This window comes from Pantherophis guttatus, chromosome 1, assembly GCF_059756535.1.
Source record: "Pantherophis guttatus breed Tessera chromosome 1, ASM5975653v1, whole genome shotgun sequence".
In the NCBI taxonomy this organism is placed as follows: Eukaryota; Metazoa; Chordata; class Lepidosauria; order Squamata; family Colubridae; genus Pantherophis; species Pantherophis guttatus.
In genome coordinates, this window is record NC_142063.1 from 296,048,332 (window position 1) to 296,068,128 (window position 19,797).

A 19,797-nucleotide genomic window follows, 5' to 3' on the forward strand; every position below is an offset into this window, starting at 1 on the left:
CAGGGTGCCGTCGGCCAGGCAGTGCCGGCTGGCGACCCCCAGGGGGAGAGCCTTCTCTGTGGCAGCACCTGCCCTCTGGAATGACCTGCCCCCTGAGATACGCACGATATCAGACCTCCGGACTTTTCGTCGGGCCCTGAAGACACACTTGTTCCATCTAGCTGGGCTGGCTTGATCCCATCCTCTTAGTTTTTTAATCGAAATTCGGTTTTAATTGGGTTGTTTTAAATTCGGGCCAAAATTATTTAATTGTTTTTAAAATGTTTTTAAATTTTATATACTATGTTTTATCCTGGCTGTACACCGCCCTGAGTCCCGCAGGAGAAGGGCGGTATAGAAATATAATAAAATAAATAATAAATAAAATAAATAAATAAAATGAGGTCATAAAGGGTTGCCTGCAGTGGGGAAAATTCTTGTGACATCACAAAGGAGGCCTTAGCAACAATTGAAGCATAAATACAACAATAATTGCCTTGTGAGCTCAGAGTGCCTTTGGCTAGCTAGGTGGGTATTATCTCTGCTTGTCTTTTTGACACCTGAGATTTCAAGTGCCCAGAAGATTATTTCCAGCTCTCCATGAACCCAGTCTCCTGAGCTGGAATTTGAGGTTTCAGCTTTCCAAAAAGCATCTTTTTCAAGTCCTTTCATCCCAACTGGTGGAACTCCTCAAGCTAATGTTACGTTTAGAAGTATTTCAAGTAAGTTTTTCCTTTGTTTGGGGAGACAATAACTGGCTAGTTCTTTACGAGGCATCCCCAGATGAAAAGATTGACTTTCTCGTTATAGTTATTTTTAGGACTCCAAGTGATGATGGTTGTGACATAGAAAATACTTTTAGTAGCTATGCTGATTCACCCACTATTTCTATACAGAAATAACTATTTTGGTAACTTCCCAGCTGGTCTACAGGACGTATAATTGGAATTGTATGATAGTACTAAATAAAAATATGAGCAGCTTACTTTCTACTGTTGTGCTGGTTACCAAATGGGCTCTGGGAGACATAAAAAAGGAATGGAGCCCTGATTTATTGTATCTACATTTCATCTTTCTTTTAGGAATTAACTTTTTCATCTGTTCAAGCTTTATAAGCCTGCAAGACAACCTAAGCTGCACATTTCATAGTTGAGTCGGGATTTTATCCAGGATGTTTCTAATTTAATTCCATGATTATCACCCTTATGACAATACAGCTCTTTCACCTGTTTTATCTACAGGCATTGCTGTGATAGAATTGTTTTAATGATTCGAATTTTAAACTTTGTGCATGCTATTTTATGCCTTAATGAAAATTGTGAAGGAAAACAGTTTGCAGTGATTCTATTACATTCCTGTAAATCGTTTGAAATCTGGTTTGATGAAGATAGTATATATAACTTTATGGATAGAGAGATGTTTTTAAGAGTGGGTGGGATGCTGTATTTTTTAAAGAAAGGATCCTTCAGGAGCTACACTTTTATAGTAAGCAGGGGCAAAATGTTCTCTTGGGATGGGGGTGCTTCTTGCTATTAAATTTTGATTTTTTTAAAAGAGCGAAATCAACCATTTGAGGTTCTCGAGAAATTAAAACCTGATTATGAGGAAAAAATATGGAAGTAATTTTGTTGCTCCAAAATGATATTTTGGAAGGTTTACTGACATCACTTGAAATTATAGGAGCACAGCTGGGATACCGTGGGGGAAAGCAGATGGATTTTTAAAAATACAACTAGATTTTGTTTTTAGGATTAATCGGAAAAAAATATCCCACATCCTGAGACCCAAAGGAGAAGTGCTTGTTAAAGAAGCCACAAGAGCTGAAGCAGCATGGGAGACTGGAAAGCTTACATCAATACAGTCCTGAAAGACAAGAATATTGAAGATGTAGCAATTGTTGGACATTCTGACAATAAGTCTGTATGGGCATCTAAACCAGGAGGTCTGTTGGCAGCCATTTCTCCTCAGGAAGTTGGGCTGATCACTGGGCAGGATAGAAAATCTTTCCTACAAACTGGGATCACCATTGCTGGAAAAAAGTGCAGTGTGATCCGTGACAACTTGCTAGTAGAAAAAGATGCTGTCATGGACACCAGAACCAAAGGTGGTGACAGTAGGTCCATCTGCATTGGGAAATCTTCCAAAGCTCTTATCTTTCTCATGGGCAAAAAGGGGGTCCATGGAGGAGCCTTGAACAAGAAGGTGCATGATATGATAGCAAGCATGAAGGCAAAAGGCAGCTAGATATAGGGATTTGCCTGAATCACTTTTCTCCTGAAAGGAGGACATGGGGAAAGTATTGGTCCTTGAAATAAAAGCATTTGATGAACACCTTGCCTATTTCTTTAAAATATGAATTGGGGTAGGAATTTCTCTAGATCACCTATTCCATCTGAAATGGGGGAGGCAAAGAGATGATACAGGTAGGAGGAGTGATTCCCAAATATAAAATACATGAACCACTAAGCAGCAAACTAATTGGCACAATGTTTAAAAAATGCTTTGGCCTGAACAAGTCCCCACAGGAATGAATAGATCCAGTATACCTTAGGGTGACACCAAGTATTCTCCACCAAGGAATCTGGAATTTGTTTTGAAGAGTCAAAAGAGCCAGACACTTGGATTCAAGATTAGTTTGAGCCAATGGTTTATATGGTATTTGGCCACAGGTTTTAATTAGAATCATTCAAACCTCATCCAAAGGTCTGAATTAGGCACACAACCAGGAACCAGAAACAAATGACTTAAGAAACTTGATTGAAAAACTTATGGTGTTTGACTTCCCCAGTGGTTCACTTTATGTATGATAACCCAACTATTGAGTCCCATCACTATTATTTGCTCCATTTTGCTTTTTGAAGAAAAAAAAAGTACATGAAACATTTTATTATGTTAACTTCTGCTTAAACTCAAACATGCTAATTTAATATTCTTTAAGACTACTCAAGCACATTATTCCACATTATTCCAAAACCTGAAATTCACTTTCTTCAGTTCCTTTAAAAAAAAGTAACTGGTTTAGCAGCTAGCATTGATTCCTCCAAACTATCAACCCATCACGGAAGTTCAGAAAGTGATTACACTTTTGCTATAGAAATTTCAATATGCAATATCCACTGAAATTTATCACAGTTGTTTGCTAAACAGCAAGAAATAATCCTGCCTTTCTCTTCCTTTCCTTTGCCTTAGTGCAAAGTTCAAGGGGATTCCTTGCATTTGTGCTTGATGCAAATCTATGCAAGAAGTTTATTATAATAAAAATTTAATTATAACCATTAAACTGCAGATTAGGAATTGGAAACCTCCAAACCCATTTTTCCAGATGCTTCTTTTGGTCTTTCAATTTAATTTGATCATTAAGAAAAGGGCAACCATCTATGGAGATTCTCAATTATCCAGGTCATGGTTTTCTCAAAGGTGTTTTTCTAGAAGGCAACTGGACTTTCTTGGGTTTTTTTTTTCCTGAAAACATTTTGCTGCTTAAAACTATTTCTTAGAAATTATATCCCTTCCCTCCCTCCTAAGGAGTAGTATAATTTTTTGAAAGGTTTGTTATGTCTTTCAAGGAATTTGGGCAGAGGAAAGCCCTGTGCAAATAAATTAGAGAAAATGACAATGAACAAATGCCCTCCCCCCAATAAACAAGTAGTGGAACAGGACAATATAAATCTTATTTTATGGAAAGAAAGGAGATGATAAAAATATTTGTACTTCCATTTATCATCTCCAGGGGAAAAGCTCAAGTGAGTCATACATTTTAGCTGAACTCAGTGCAGTTATTCTGCAAGTAATTGGCCAAACATAGAATTAAAAATAGAACCATTAATAATAAATACATGGAGAAGAAAACAGCTCTGCAAAAATAATTGGTTTCACTTGCAGTTCTTGGGAAATCATTTTAGCAAGTATTACCCATTTTCAGCGTAATCGGTTGTGCAAAATTATAGAGGGAATGATGTGAAGCTAGAGGTGGCCTTCACTGGCTGTACCTGCACCATGTATTATCCTAATTTTGTTATGCTCTACGTAGCCTTTCTTTTCAGGTGGACTCAGCATGGCATAGGTGGCAAAGCTCTTGCAGTAGGGGCTTGGAGAATAATTTAGTTAGGACATGAGGAGGAGGAGGCTGTGGCATCCAGATACTCCAACTAATAAAAACAGTTCTCAGCACAAAGGGAGGAGAAGTTACGGATATCTCAAATGGCAGGCAAATGGCTATGAAGGGACTGGAAGGTAGCGGAAGATTTGACAGTAGTCCTAGACTTTAATCTAGCATGGGGATAATGCCATTTACCAGTTCTGTAAATGAGGGTGGGAAAACAATTCTGGAGGTATAGTCTCAATTTAAAAAAAAAATCACAACAGCACTCTCTGTGCCAGACAAATATTTCTGCTTTTAATTGTTTCTGTAGAAACCCAGAAGGTTTTGATGAATTAACTTAGGTTTCCCTTATCTTTTAGATAACGAAAGGGGCAGTAACATGGATATCCACAATCCTGTTTTCTCCCCGTTGGTAGGAGCTCTATTTTTGAAAATATTGCTGACTATCATCAAAGCAGTCCTCGTCAACAAGAAGCTTAAAATAAAAATTTTCAAACTATTTTAAAAATGTATATTTTAATTGATTTTGTTTGGGGTGTATTTTTTGTAAACTCTGCCGAAGGAATTGGAAAGTGCAGACATTTGTTGATGTAACAGTTTAGTCTATGTAATATTTCTTAAAGATTTTCTCATCCCCAATAAATTTGAATTTTTCACAGTAGAGGGTGCTGAAGAGCAGTGTAGAAATTTGAGTTTTCATAATAGAAATAGCTGCATCTCGTTATCCAGATATACAGTAAAATGCTGAATTTGGCTTTGTATCTAGTGCACATTCCATCTAAGTCCAGCTAAAATTTAACTTAAGGTTTCACCATTGATTTCTACTTGGAAAAAAAAGTATCTTTAATACGTCTTATTTCTCAGACATATAACCTAGAAAATTTATAAAGCAAACAAAGGCATCCATAAGGGGGAATGGGTGAGTGGCGCAGCAGACTAATGCTACTGTTAAAGGTAGTATTTAGCTTCCAGCTGCCTGCAATTACTGCGAGTTCAATTCTCACCAGGTTCAAGGTTGACTCAGCCTTTCTAAGGTAGGTAAAATGACCCGGTTTGTGGGGGCAATAAGCTGACTTTGTATAAAATATACAAAAGTATGAAGGCTATTGTTTAACGCCTTGTAAGCTGCCCTGAGTCTCCGGAGAAGGGCGGCATATAAATAAAATTAAAAAAAAATAATGCCTTGCGAAACAAACGATGTGGTTTATGCACTTCGTTTGTAGCTTATGTACTTTGGGCTGGCATCAGGATCCAAATATGAAGGGCCAGATTTTGCAGTATGACATCACAAGGACTTTGTGCATCGACCCAGAACACAATTGATCACGAATTAAACAGGTTCCTATTATGCTAGGTGGATTAATCAGATCATCTGAACAAGAATACTTAGCAACACTGTGGATAATTATCATTATTCATGGTAATTTTGTCATGAAGATGGCCTTGAAAGAAATATTCAGAAACCGTTACAAAAAACAAAAAGGGCAGAAGCATTCCTTAAACCCTGGAAATTGAGAAAAATATTAGGAAAAGACTTGAACTGGCTCTTCCCTGATTCACTGGGGTATAATAAGGAAAGGAGGAAAACCCCAATCAGATTTGCAAGATTCTACCTCAATAAAGTTTAGTTCTAGTATGCTTGAGGAATCTGTTTCCTGATCTGGATTACCTCAAAGGGCTGACAGTCTCTCACTTTTCCTTTGCTATTTTTCATTCCTTTCGCTCTCTCCCCAACTCTGTTTATATGCAATATGCCTTTCCCAGAACTATACTCCATCCATCTGATGAATGAACAAACAACATCTATGAAAGCTTCTATGAGAAACTATTACAGCAGTAGACTCTGATGGTTTTGCCGTACAAAATTAATGTTGTCAGTCTGCTAAAACTGTTACCCAGGCATGGATTCCTGTTCAGCCCTTCAATTGAAATCTGCTTATTCCAGCCAGGTTAATGCTTTCAAAACCTGAATGACTTTAATGATGACTGTTCGAAGATACCCATCATCAATCCTTGGAACTGTAAAATATAACCCAATCTCCTTTTCATTCAAGATTAATTCCTTCTAACTCTATCCACACACAGCTCTTCACACCCTTTATCTTTTATCTCCTGTCTCTTCTGCCCTTGGTTGGGTCATCCTGCAGGCCTCTCTCTTTTGCTGTTCTCCTTAACCTTCTTACCCTTTCTAGGCTAATCCCACCACCTGCCCCCCAAGTGATACTCTGGTTTCCCCACTTTCTATTTCTATCTGTTTGGGATATTCCCAAGTCAAGCCCATCTCCTCCTTTCCTCATCCATCAGGAAATGGAGAACACCTCTGAGATATGTGGATTTCATGGCTGTAAATGAACAGAATATCCCTAGATAATTGTTTGATTATCCATGCAACATTTGGAATGCATCTGTATATTCCATTGCAACTGATAATTTTAAACAGAATGTATTGATCAAAATAGACTATTGATAATGGCATAAATGTACGTGTTCTTTTTTTGTCCTGCTTTCTTTTGGGTGGGACTCTTGAGATTGTAAACTTGAGGAAGGGAGACTGCCTCATTTCTTATGGATCTTATGTCAATAACTCTGGGAATCTTTTTGACTAAAGATGAGGAAGAGGGAAGGAAAGTAGACTAATACCATTCAACAAAGCCATGTATTCAAATTAATGGGTTAAATGTCTTTAATTTTTCTTTGTAAATTATTTTGTTATGTTAACAGATATGTTTATTAACAACCTGAAACACAATACAGCCTTAAAACAGTTATACAAAATAAATTCTGAAACATATACTGAAAGCAGAGGCAAGCAAAAAAAAAAAAAAAAAGCATGGAAATAAATGTTATTTAAGCAGAAACATATCATTTGGTAATAGACAGACTGGAATCTTTCCTCTACATAGATGAGAGAGCTATTCCATCCAGGCTGTTAGCCCAGCTTCATACTTTTCCAGTGCGATATACATCTGATTACTTATTTTTGGTTTCTGGACCATCCCAGAAAGATAGATTTTATTAAATATTGTAATACAAATGTCTGTCCTACATAGGCAGGCAACATATAATCCTATACAGGAGATTTGGGCTGCTGCTGCAGCAACTCCAGAGCTTGAACAATGAAGCAGAGCTATCCATGGCATGCATATACATTTGACATTTCCTTGGAAATTTTGGGAGAATTGAAGTCTGCAGAGAGGAGCTTTCTCCCCCTTTGCTTAGAAACTAAGCTTTAGATCCTCTGCAAGTAGATTCCCAAGCAGCATAATTACTTTGGACTGTTGATTCAGTGTTGGCCTGTTGAGTCTCTTGTATCACTAGAAGGTTCTAGAAAAATGCAATCTATTCCAATAGTGGAATAGTGTCTCAGTGTCTCTCAACTTTGGCAACTTTAAAATGGGGGGGGGACTTCAACTCCCAGAATTCTCAAGTAGAGCATCTTACAGAAATACAAATGAGAAAGAACAAAGGCACAAGTCACCTAGAAGAGTAAGCATACCTTTCACCACTACATTAAAGCACTGAGGATAGAAGCTGCTTTAGAAAAAATGCCCCCGTCTATGTCCCCTATAAAGAAGCAGATTGCCCAGAATCTCTGCTGAATGGTGAAAACCGAACCTACAGTCTACAGTATCTCTGCTCAATTCATGTGGACTCTAAAACTGCTAGAGTTGAGGGGACTATAGACCAGATACACACACTGAAGGGCCCCACATTCTGATCTTTCGGTACTATTCTCCTGATTTGCTCCCTCAGTCTGCTACACAGTCTTTCCTCAGTCTTCTTCATCACTACCCTACTTGATTTTTTTAAAAAAATACATGGGTGACAGTTCATTCCAGACAGTGAAACTGCAAGTTTCTGCACTTCATAAGGAGAGTTTAAGCCTATATTGAGTACTATATGAAAAATTCATGAACCATATCTGTTTTAATGTTTTTTGGGGGAGCAATTCATTTCTCTTTTGGAGTGCCCATTCTTCTTCAACTCTTCTCAGTTGGTCTGCTTCTCACAATACTCCTCTGGCTGAACATACAAATGCTATGCTATTACAACCTTTCCTAGCATGGCATTTTGGAGAAGGCTGTAGTGCTTGTATCTCAGATCATTGACCAGCATTTTGATGGCAATGTGGTCTTGCCAAAAAAGCAATTACTTCTCTTCTGTTTCTTTAACTTCTCTCCATTTGCCTTCTCTCTCTCCTACCATCCTTTATCTTTTCTTTTTTTTCACCATTTTTTGAATGGACTGATTAATTTTTCCAAGAGTATTATATGTTTAAATCTGACCCAGTTAATTAGTTTTGTACCTTTGGCATTACGTGTTCATTTTAATTGATTGGTATTAAAGCACTTTGAGAATCATGAAAACTTGAAAACAGCTAAACATTTTACAAAAAAACTGGATCCATTTTCCATTTGCACAACTGGATCCATTTTCCTTATTCCCCCTTTGACAAATTGGGGCATTTACAGAAGATGAAGCATATATAAGCAAAGAAGAAATTGCTGCTCTCCTCAGTTGTGTTGCTGTTGTTGTTGTCTTCGCCATCCTTGTCCCTCTCAAAAAGTAGTAAGATCTATCGCACTGAAGTACCCGTCCAAACAGCCATGCCAAGTGGTGAAGTGTAGGCTCTGGCCAAACCCTGCAGGCCAAGGATCAAATAGCTGCATCCTTTCTGCAACACTTTGCCCACATTCTGAAAGTAGTGAAAGAACATTATTAGCATGAGGAAACAATTCACCCCCAAAAAACTAACCATTATTAACAAATATTTCTACAGTCCAAACATTCCAGTTCAATCAGCACAATTCTCATGAAGTGTCACTGTTATGCATTTCATATCTTTAAAAATCTTAAAAGATTTTTCTTTCTTTTTCTTCTATGCCTCCTTTTCAATTCAAATGGTTTCAGGGCAAATTACCCATAATGTAAACCAAGCAGTAAATCAACAAAATCATAAAAAAGGGTAATGAAAGACAGATTAAAAAACCCATAGAGGAATAAATGCCAATTTCTATCAGATTTCCCCCCAGAAAAGTTCAATGCAACCCCCCCCCAAAAAAATAGGCATGATGTTCCTTATAAGTGAATATTGTGGTGTTTTGCATTTTGAAATAGTTTTGAAAGGCTATCGATTTTATCACAGCCAATAGCAGCCACAGGATCCTGGTGCTTTTGTCAGAATGATGAAATAGTTTTACATTGCAAGCTCTGGTCATGCGTGTAATATTGTGACATGTGGAAAAGTGGTGAGGCTTGCTGTGATGCTTTCATTAGTCTGACCCTTTTGTTATGCCTCCCCTAACTTCATTGATCCAAACAGTAGCTAGAAGGGGGGAAAGCAGCAACACAAAGTTGTTTTAATATACACATCCAGATGCCACACACACACGCAAAGCATTGATTCCCCATTCCAAAATATCACATTGCTATATTAATATAGCTGGAAGGAGGGAGGATGAGTACTTTCCTTTTTCCATTCCAGACAAAACGATCAGTACCAATTTACAGGCTGGTTTGATTAGAACCTGAACAGATCAAAATGATATTTCCCTTTCCTTCTGAAGCTTTTAAAAAAGGAATTGTTAAATATTCTGTCAGTCATCTACTGTTAATCTATGCAAATATTAACATATTGTTTTATTATGCCTTTAAAGGCATGATTTCCTTAAAAGAGACAGGTAAATAGACGAATCAAAGCTAGTACGAGGGGCAAAATTAACCACCAGCCAAGGAAGGAACCCCCTGATTTTCCTCCTGACACTTAGTATTGCTGCTGTTGGACTGTGATGGCAGGGAAGGAGCCATGGCAAATTCCAATAAAGGAAAATCCACAACCTCTCCCTCCCTTGATTCTACTCCCTGAATAAAGGAGTGGATAGGGCTCAGGAACAAAGGGCAAGCATTGGTGATAGACTAACATGGAGTTAATGTTAGGGTACAACCTCTTCTGAATGGTAAATGTCTTTGCAAAAGCATATTTATCATGTTTAACTTGGTTGACACAATTTTGTGAGTTTTGCCAGAACACTGAACTATAAATCAATCAATAACAAGAGGCTGGCTTTTCTTGTAACACTAGGCTACATAAAAATTGGTTGCTCAATTTGTGGTGTGAATACTGCCATAGTGTGAGATTCTTCTTTAGGAAGGTAGTGTTAAGAAAATCAGCAGTACATACCAATGGAACAAAAGGCAGTGGCACTTGCTTTTCAAAAAATTTCTGCAATTGGGAGATTTATAAGACGAGAATGTCTGTTTTGCCTTGTTATAGTGCTAGTCTTTTTACAGCATTTTGACAGAAGCTTTCTATATATTTCTTGTACACAGACAAGCCTTAAGGTCATCAGGACAATACAAAAGAGAGGGTATCATAAAACTATAGTACAGGAAATGTCCTGATAGGCTTCAGTGGTCCGGAAATTGAGATATTGGCAACGATCAAGGAGTGCTAGACATCCCCTGTACTCATGGTATTTAACAATCCTTGCAATGCTTAAATAGCAAGGATTCAAACAAGAAAGCATTTTTGTGGTCATGTAAAGGTGTGTCTGACTTCTATCTTACTCTGTTAGATAGTAGTGGAAGGACCTAGGAATGCTAAGAATGTATGAGAAAAACAATAGAAAAGCGGGGAGGGAAATTTAAGAGTAAAGGAACAAAAAGGAAGAAAAATATTGAGATAGGTTTACCCCTTTTAAAAAAATCTAAGGTAGTCATGGGTCAACATAAAATATCAGGACTGCTGCAATGATAGAAAAAAGGGGGACACCATAGTAACGTAATAGGTAGCAAGATGACAGAATATATATCATATAAAAGGTGTGATATATAAGATATAAAAGAATAAAATTTCCACAACAGAAAACCAAAAACTATTTAGACAAAACTGCCATTGTTATTTTTCAAAAAGAAATAACCTTAACATGGAGATTTCGATTCCTGTCGCTAAGTCAACAGCAAGGGATTATGGGTGCTGCAATTCAGAAGGCCCAGAAGATAATGTCTGGATCTTTCTTTTAAAGTAAGATGGATGTGAAAATACACAAGACCTGAAACATTCACAAAACATCCCATTTCCTCCAATAAAATCATCTTATGATACATCAAATGGCTCCAGCCAATGGTGCAGATACCACAATGGAGAAATCCAGGAGATACTTGAAATGGAATCAAGCCATTGGCTTTGGCCTAAAAGGTACAAGATCAAACAGGCTGGTAGTCAGGTTCAAGAAAGTGGCCACAAGTAATTGCAAGTACATCATGAACCATCTACTATACTGTGACTTAGTTATTAGCTTATGGACTGTTCTTGGTTACAAGAATGAATATAGGAAATTCAAGTACAGGTAATATAAATAGTTTCTGTGAATGAATTTGCTGAATAGGATTCAGTTATAGAACAAACCTAGAACTAAGGAGGAATTTCCTGACAGTGAGAACAATTAACCAATGGAATGGGTTACCTTCAAAAATTGTGGGTACTCAATCACTGCAGGTTTTGAAGAAGCTATTGGATAGCCATTTGTCCAGAATGGTACAGGATCTCCTGCTTGTGTAGGGCGTTGAACCAGAGGACCACCAAGGTCCCTTCCAACTTTTTCTGTTATTGTTAGCTATTCTCTCCAACACTCCCATTATTGTTCAAATTAAGCTAGTTAATGTAGTTCAGCAATATTCTGAATATTTTGCAATACCCAGAGATTATTGAAAATCTCCTGGTTAAGTGCCAATTGTAGGTCCTAACAGAAACAACACAACTTCATTCTGATATTGCTGTAATTAATAAAGCTGGGAGTATGAACTAGACATTCAAGAGGAAGGATAGGGAATAACATTCAATTCTGATACATAGCACAAAACCCTGCACTGAGTATGAATTCTAAACTAAATAGATTTCTTTCTGTAGATTCTGATTGGTGGATCTACAATACAAAGTACAGCCTACATGCAGAAATTTGCCTGCCTTTGGATTAGAGTACTGTATGCAAATATCTCCATACCTCTTTAAAATAGGAGTCCCATTTGCACATTACGGGAGTCAGGGGAATCTAAACATGCTGTGCAGAACTTTAAACAGTACAAATAACTTGCTTAATTAATCCAAGGGGAGTTAAAATTTAATCACACACAAACAATCTTTTGAGGGCTAACTCCATCTCCAGATTAATTAATCTTCTTGTATTGTGTGAACTACTTCTTGACCATTAGTTAACATTCCTCAATCCTAACACAATATCCTAGTGTTAAAACTTTTTTTCTCAGGACTCTTTCTCACTTTTAAAAATGATGGTGGACCAAAAGAGTTTTTGTCTGTATGGATTTTATTTATTGTTATTTACTGTACCTAAAATGAATCATTCACTGCTGCTACTTCTTCTCATGCTTGTTTAGTGGGATTTTATTATTGTATTATTCTTCAACATAAGATGACAAATAATTTTGATTTGGCAGACTCCTAATAGGAACTTGAAGAATTCTCAGGTGTCTTAGGATCATACGTTAAGAAATTCTAGAAACCCTTCTGCCTTGATAGTTTTCATCCCACACAACAGGTAAAAGGGGGAAGCAAAGGTCGAGGGTATTTGCCGTCTCCAAATAGAAAGATTAAAAGAGCAGGAACTTGGGTAGCAAATATGTCAGCTGCCCAGTATCCTATCAATAACTTGGAGGATTTAAAATAATGGTTACGATAATGGCAGGTCAAGCTGTCTATGATCCTTGCTATTGGTAAACAAAGGTGCTTTCTTATGGTACAGGAAAAATAGGATACATGGATACTTACAGAGACACTGTGTAAGAAATGGCTTGTTAACAGTATGGGAGAGAGTGAAAGAGAAACATTATATGGAAATATCAATGTGGCTTTCAACAATAGAAGCGTTGACACATCCAAATATGATAAACATGAACAATATTATTAGATATAAGGATATTTTAACAGAGAAGGGAGAACTAAAACAGAAACAAGATTTAGAAAAACAAGGGATTGAGATTGATTGGTATACACGAGTGCAGATACAATCAAGATATGATAAAGATTTGAAACAATATGGTTTTAATTTGGGGGAATCAGAGTTGGATCAGATAAGGACTGGAAAGGAACAAAGGTGAATGTTGAATGGAGAAGGAGATGGTTGGGTTTTCTCCATTATACAAACTCAACTATGATAAACTGTCTTTCAAGGGATACTAAAATATAGGCAGAAATGGTTGAACCATTTCCAAATGGTTCAACTTGTCACTATCTTTTCTTCTGTTCAGAATAGAGGCATCTGAAGACTTCATTGATCTATATTATAGTTGATCACATGTAAGGCACAATTGCCACTTTCTTCAATCTAGCGCAAGAAAGTGACCGAAACTTCAGTTTTAGAAGCAATTTTGTGCCACAGGAAATGCTTGATCACAGCCCGAACAATGAAGCCCTGATCTCAGCAAGGAGCAAAGTAGTGTTCAAAGAAATGGCATGCTTTTCTTTTTTGGTTACTTCCATACAGAGTACAGCCAAAGTTTTGAAGCAGGTCATGAATATTTTATCAAGAGCACGAGCATACAAAACCACAGAACTCAAATCATTTTTCTTTTGGTGATTACAATTGCTAAATCAGATGATCTGCATACAAGAAGCCTACTATCTTCACTATGTGAGTCAAAATGTTGAATTCAGCTGATCACTACAATAGAGTGGGCAATCCCAGAGCTGCATGAATCCCCAGCCCCACTTATTTTGCAGCCCCCGGAGCTTCTGAAATCACAAGCTGTGGCATGAGTTTCAAGCAGAAAATGTCAACATTCTAAGTAATGCACCCATAGAAAGCAGAACTCTGAGGCAGGCAAATTCCTCAAAGAACAATTCAGGAAATCTGTAGTAGCTTAATATAGCTGAACAGCAAAGAAACACCCAAGAACATCTGCTTCTGTAAACCAAAATTTTTAAAAAATTGGAAAACTCTGGGTCATCCACTTGCCATCATTGCCTTGTCAACTGTACTCTCCAGAAAATGCTAACTCAGCCCCCAGTTATCAAAAACTGTCCTTCACAAATTGCAATGATCATGGACAACCTGTATCTGTTATGAAACCTTTTTCAGCCAGGTGCTCTGTAAACCCTCAAAATCTTGGCCATAGTAGCTGAGACAGGCTGAGCTGAATAGCTATCTGAAAGATACCACGTTGCCCAAAGATGCCTTAAATTTGTTCTCTCATTACTTCTTTTTATTTCACTGAATGATGATCAGGATGAGAAAACATGTGGTCTTTTAGATAGTGTTAGAGCACAATTCATATCATTTCTTACCATTGGTTATGCTGACTAGACCTGAAGGACATTGGACTTCAATAACATTTGCTATATTACACATGGATCATCACTAGACCCGGACTCAAATTTCTAGCCCCAGCCGAGACGTTAAGTGGGTGATCTCAAGTCTTCATTATCTCTCAGCCTGCTTTGTAAACCTTAAGCCTTCAAAGGCTTGCAAGGGATAACAAGATAGGAATAAACTGCCCTAAATTTCTTGGATACAAGGAGCCATATGAATGGAAAAAATAATTAAACAACAGGAATAAAATGTGAAATAGCTTCTCAAGCAGTAATAAGTTAATGCTGATGCATTCTCTAAGTTGCCACCTAGAAGCTGTTCTGAAAAGAAATGTTTTCTGTTTTGCTGCTATTGTGGGAGGAAGATGCACTCTTTCTGCTAACTGAAGCACTGACAAAATTAAGATGCCAAGAAAAAAGCAACAGAAAGATAAAAAACATCTGCTGTCATATGGATTTGCTTAGAATCTTTTCCATACAGAAATGACACATCCCTCTATAGATCTCTAGGTAAACATCAACTTCACTTTCACACTGATCAAAATAGTTTCTTTTGAAGAGAAAAAAGAAATACCAGCCAACTCCCACGCTGGATATAACAAACTCTTTGTTTTTCAGAGATCATCCTCCTTCTGTTGCAGAGCTCCACAGAGTATCTAAAACATCTCATATGCAGATTCAGATAAATAAAACTGCATATTTATTTAGACTTTACTGTCTCTATACCTCAATACACTTTGTGTAGTTCACTGCAAAAAGAAAATTAGGTTCCCATATCTCAGGAATATACAATCTAAATAGACATCTCTTCCTGGGTCTAGTATCCTTAAATTCTTTTGGAATAATAATTTATTTTGTAATTCTTTTTCATTCCTGATTTACCTATGGTTATTCTACCTGTATTTTCAATTATTTAACTTTTTTCTTCCATATTGCAGGATTTTTCCCTCCACTCATCTTTGGTTCTTTCATAATCACCATTAACTGAAGCATAATATGCATCAGCATCTGATGCATTTTTATTTTCATATATACAGTATCTACAACACCTTCTGATAATACTTTCATTCCTAATTAAATCTACATCTGTAATTCACATGACTAGTCTTCTAAAGCATCTGAATTGCAAAAGTTTTAATGCAGGAGTAAACAATTATTTGATACCTTTGGTTTTCATTTATTATGGCACAAATTTTCATAGGCTACAACCCACTTTATTATATCGGTGGAGTCTTCTGAAGGCTTTGTTTCTCTCTCTCTCTCTGTATTGGGAATATAGTTGTCTGTTTGTCTGTGTGTGTTGTGAATGCAAATTGCATGCCAGACATCAGGCTCATGCTCACATCCTCCTGAGCGAAACGTAACTTTCTGTCATGTACACCCTCAGGGCAGACCTGCACTTTATGCCTGGCCCATTAAGGGTACTGTACAAGCCACTCACCCCTTCCTGCCTACAGGATTGGATGAAGTTGTTCTCCTATTCCCAGCCTTTTGAAAATGCATTCTCTGGGCATGTTCTGCTGCTTCAATTCAATTTTCCAACCTGACCTTTCTTAAGCCCTTCAGAGCAGATGGTAGCCAACACTTAGTCCTGTTCTAGCAGGAGCCCCAGTCATGATTAGCCGCAGTGCTTGGCATACTCCAGTGGTCCCAGTGACTGCCAGGTTGCTATGTCCTCTCCCAGTCAGCAGTCTCCTTTTCATTTTATAATCTTCTAGTTGATCCAGTAATGGCTTTAAGTCAATGAACAATCCTGTCCTAGAAGCTCATGCTCCTTTCAACCCTTATATCCCCCAGTGGCGTCCTTTCCATTTCTGGCCCAGGCTGAGTGAAGCCGGCTTCTTTTGCTTTCCTCCCTCTGCTCACAGGACTGCCAACCTTCCCTTCCCTTTAAAACTGCAGTATAAATATAATATATTGGGGGGGAGGGGGAGGAGTCCACATAAGTGTCAAAAGAAATAATGTAGGAAGGGGATTGAAGGCATCTATGTGGGCAAACAACCGAGAAAGGAAAGGAAAGGCAGAGGAAATAATGGAAAGAAAAGGAGCCACTGATAGATACAGTGAAATCTGCTTTTCTTTCCTGGGTGGAACGGTAAGAAGCAGGAAATGATCAGCCAGGTCTTGCAGTGGCTGTCTGGTACCCTATATTCCTTTGGTCTGAAGCCTTTTACAAGTAGACCTCACTTAGTGACTGCCCTGTTGAGTGACTGTTCAAAGTTACAAAGGTGATGAAAAAATAACTTTAGATCACTCCTCGCATTTATGACTATTACAACATCTTCACAGTTACATGATTGCCATTTGTGCACTTCACAGCTGGCTTCCAACAAGCAGAATCAATGGAAAAGCTGGCAGTAAAATTACATGTCCTTGTCATGTGATGCCTTGCTTAATGATCTCTGGTGGCTCGCTTAGTAACCAAGTGGGAAGTGATGTCATCAATTGCAGTCCCTTGAGGTTTCACTTTGCAACTGCATCACTTAGCAATAGAATTGCTGGCCCCAGTCGTGGTAGCTAAGTGAGGACTAACCTATACTCACTATTAAGGTGAATGAAGCAGTGTCCAATAACAGAAGACTCTAGGGGGCAGCAACAAGGAGTCGGAGAAGAAAGCTAAGTACTAAATAGTGGTTTTCACAAGACTTGCGTCACTGAATCAAGGAAGGCATAGTTATGATGGGAAGACCATCAAAATGTCAAGAATTTCTAGAGATCACTGCAGTAAACAGGATTGAGGATTTAATTTGATGCCAACCTTTTCTCCTTATTTCTGAAATAATTATAATCTTGAATGGTTTTAAAAACATACATCTAAAAATTCCCTCATCATTTCACTTGTTATCATTCTGCAAACACACAAGGCAGGGGAGGAGAAAGAGGGGTAAAAATGTTAGAGGTAAGTAAGCCTTCATCCATGTTGGTAGTGATCCAAATCTAACCATCACCCTTTTCTTTTTGCATGTGCCAAAAATAGGAAGGAACTGACTCAAGACATGACAACTGCAATCCAAGCCATCCAGTGACCACTCTTTCCTACAATGGTTATTAAAATGTTTGCTACAACTGAGCAAATTATCCATTATTATATATATTGCAGATCTGCCAGGAGTTTGCCCTTGGGAGAGGCTGGCTCAGTGGCATTACAAGATGACCAGCTTAATGTGGAAAATGCTGCCAGTTAACAATTCTGAAAGGAAGAAAAAAATTAAATTTCAGCATCCAATGAGTTTTCAAAAGTTATTTAACTTCACAATTTTTTCCTTAACAAAGTAACAAACAAAAGGAAGGAAAGCCTCTTTCACTTGAACTCCCCTGTGGAACATCCGCTTGGAAAGTGAACAGAAACTTTGACCTGCCACACCTTACACACACTCACACACACACACAGAGCGCTTCCTCAGAAGGCTTCTTTCAAAGGGCAGCCAGTCCAAGACAGCATCAGTCACCGCTCCCTGAAGAGGGGGCTTGTTGTCCAGCCTATCCAGTGACTACTCTAAGGGGCATGGTCCCAAATCTTCCTCTCCTCCAGGAATAGGAAAGTCCTCCTAAAATCCTTGCACTCCTCTAAAGGGGAAAGTAACAAGTCCCTAAATTCAATTACACCTTTAAACTCTGATAACGGAAAGGGGAGGATCTGTCTCTAAACCAACTCCTGTAAACACTACAAATCCTGCAAAGTTTCGTTGAGTTATTTGCCCCTTTTTCTCTTCAATGTGCTCGACCCCGAAGCCTGGATTGGGCAGCGTGTTGATGAAGATCCTCAGTCATCCAAGTAGAGTTGTCTGGAAGTCAAGTCATGGCAACTGAGCTTCTTTTTGTGTTGGCTCGAAATGTTTCACTGCTTATTCAGCTACTCAGCTACTGGGAGAAGCAAAACGTTTTGAACACACACACACACACACACACACACACACACACACACACAAAGCCCTTTCCATGATACAACTTTCAGATTGGATCAGATGACCTGACAGCAGTGTTCCAATATCTCAGGGGCTGCCACAAAGAGGGAGTCAAGCTATTCTCCAAAGCACCCAAAGGCAAGACAAGAAGCCAGGGATGGAAACTAACCAAGGAGAGAAGCAACCTAGAACTAAAGAGAAATTTTCTGACAATTAGAACAATTAATCAGTGGAACAACTTGCTTCCAGAAGTTTTGAATGTTCCAACACTGGAAGTTTTTAAGATTTGGATAACCATTGGTCTGAAGTGGTGTAGGGTTTCCTGCCTGACCGGGGGTTGGACTAGAAGACCTCCAAGGTCCCTTCCAACTCTGTTATTCTGTTCTGTTCTGTTCTGTTCATCCGCCTCAGCTGGGAGGGCCAGGAAGGCTCCCCGAGCACCCGACGTCCCGCGTGTTCAATCTTACCTTGCCGTATTTCTTAAGTCTCCTCTTGCGCGCCTTACTTGCGCGCTCAGTTTTCCTTGCCGGGGTCGACTGCTCGCCATCCCAAGCGAGGGGCTGGTAGTTGTCTGGGAGGGCGGCAAAAGCCACCGTTTTGGAGGCGCAGCCGGCCAACTCCTCTTCCTCAGGCTGGTTTTCGGGAGCCGTCGGGGCCTCCACTTCCCGCCGTTCCTCCTCCCGCTCGAGGATGGAGAGCTTGTCCTCCGCGGGGCTGCGCCGCCGCCGGAATTTGGCCCTCAGAGCGCCCGCCACGGGCATCGCGCCGAGGGAGAAAGGCGGGGACGCTTTCGGAGCCTTCCCTCCTGGTACCCTCGAAACAGGCCGCAGAAGTTCCCTTCGCAACTGAGCCCGACAACAGGTGGAGCTCCAGGAGACAAGCGAGTGCGGGCCTCTGTCTGGTCCCGCCGCAGGAGACGGGGAGAGGCGGATGAGGAGGGCCCTTCCCTGCTCTTGGCAGGGATTTTGCCAGCGCCTCTCCAGAGTTCAACGTCCAGCCTCGCGTTGCACTGTTGACACTGCCAGCCAGCGCAGCCTTGGCGGCTCCCCTGGGCTTCCAGCGCCTGACCGTGCGCAGGAATCCAGCGCTGGGACTTGTAATGATCAGGCCAGGAAGGAAAGGCCGGGCCTTTTTTAAAAAAAAAAGTCAGAATGTCCGGTAGTTGAAACCTCTTTTTTCATCGGATACTAAAGAGATTTGCTCTGGAGTAGGAAGAGTTGTGGTTCCAATTTCCCTCCTTCTCCCTCACCCCACCCTCCCCGTTGCTTTTGAACGTTTGACTATGTAATCTGGTGGTTTCAACTTTCTAATAGAACAAGTTAAACTAGAATTAATAAGATTAGGTTATTAAAAGTTAAGAATCCATTTTAGACTATCGGCAGTTATAAATAAAGGCTTACTTGAAAATAAAGAAACCAGTTTCTCAGTGCAGTTCAGAAACAAGAGAAGTGAAGTTCTTATGTCTGGGGACAGCAGGTAAACCTTCC

At 39.2% G+C, this 19,797-nt stretch overlaps 2 protein-coding genes across 3 annotated transcripts; one reads left to right on the forward strand and one right to left on the reverse strand.

Moving 5' to 3' along the window:
* The first annotated feature begins 454 nt into the window (after positions 1–454).
* PFN3 (profilin 3) lies at positions 455–2,308 on the forward strand. Of its 2 annotated transcripts, none has more exons than XM_034427274.3 (2): positions 455–701; positions 1,729–2,308. In XM_034427274.3, exon 2 carries the CDS (start codon positions 1,810–1,812, stop codon positions 2,221–2,223), a length of 414 nt encoding a protein of 137 aa, XP_034283165.1. In that variant the 5' UTR covers positions 455–701; positions 1,729–1,809; the 3' UTR covers positions 2,224–2,308. The 2 variants fall into 2 exon arrangements, with proteins under 2 accessions (XP_034283165.1, XP_060548463.1); XM_060692480.1 differs by having other exon boundaries at positions 485–507.
* Positions 2,309–6,746: 4,438 nt separating this feature from the next.
* C1H1orf115 (chromosome 1 C1orf115 homolog) lies at positions 6,747–19,463 on the reverse strand. The gene is made up of 2 exons (XM_034427860.3): positions 18,778–19,463; positions 6,747–8,777 (listed from the first exon to the last, which is right to left on the reverse strand). Exons 1-2 carry the CDS (start codon positions 19,069–19,071, stop codon positions 8,658–8,660), a joined length of 414 nt encoding a protein of 137 aa, XP_034283751.2. The 5' UTR covers positions 19,072–19,463; the 3' UTR covers positions 6,747–8,657.
* Positions 19,464–19,797: the final 334 nt, after the last annotated feature.

Excerpts from the sequence above, each read along its gene's own strand:
- PFN3 (XM_034427274.3), top strand. The coding sequence starts at position 1,810 with ATGGGAGACTGGAAAGCTTACATCAATACAGTCCTGAAAGACAAGAAT.
- C1H1orf115 (XM_034427860.3), bottom strand. The coding sequence starts at position 19,071 with ATGCCCGTGGCGGGCGCTCTGAGGGCCAAATTCCGGCGGCGGCGCAGC. Across the intron at positions 8,778-18,777 it reads GACTTAAGAAATACGGCAAG|AATGTGGGCAAAGTGTTGCA; the intron begins GTAAGATTGAAC and ends CACTACTTTCAG.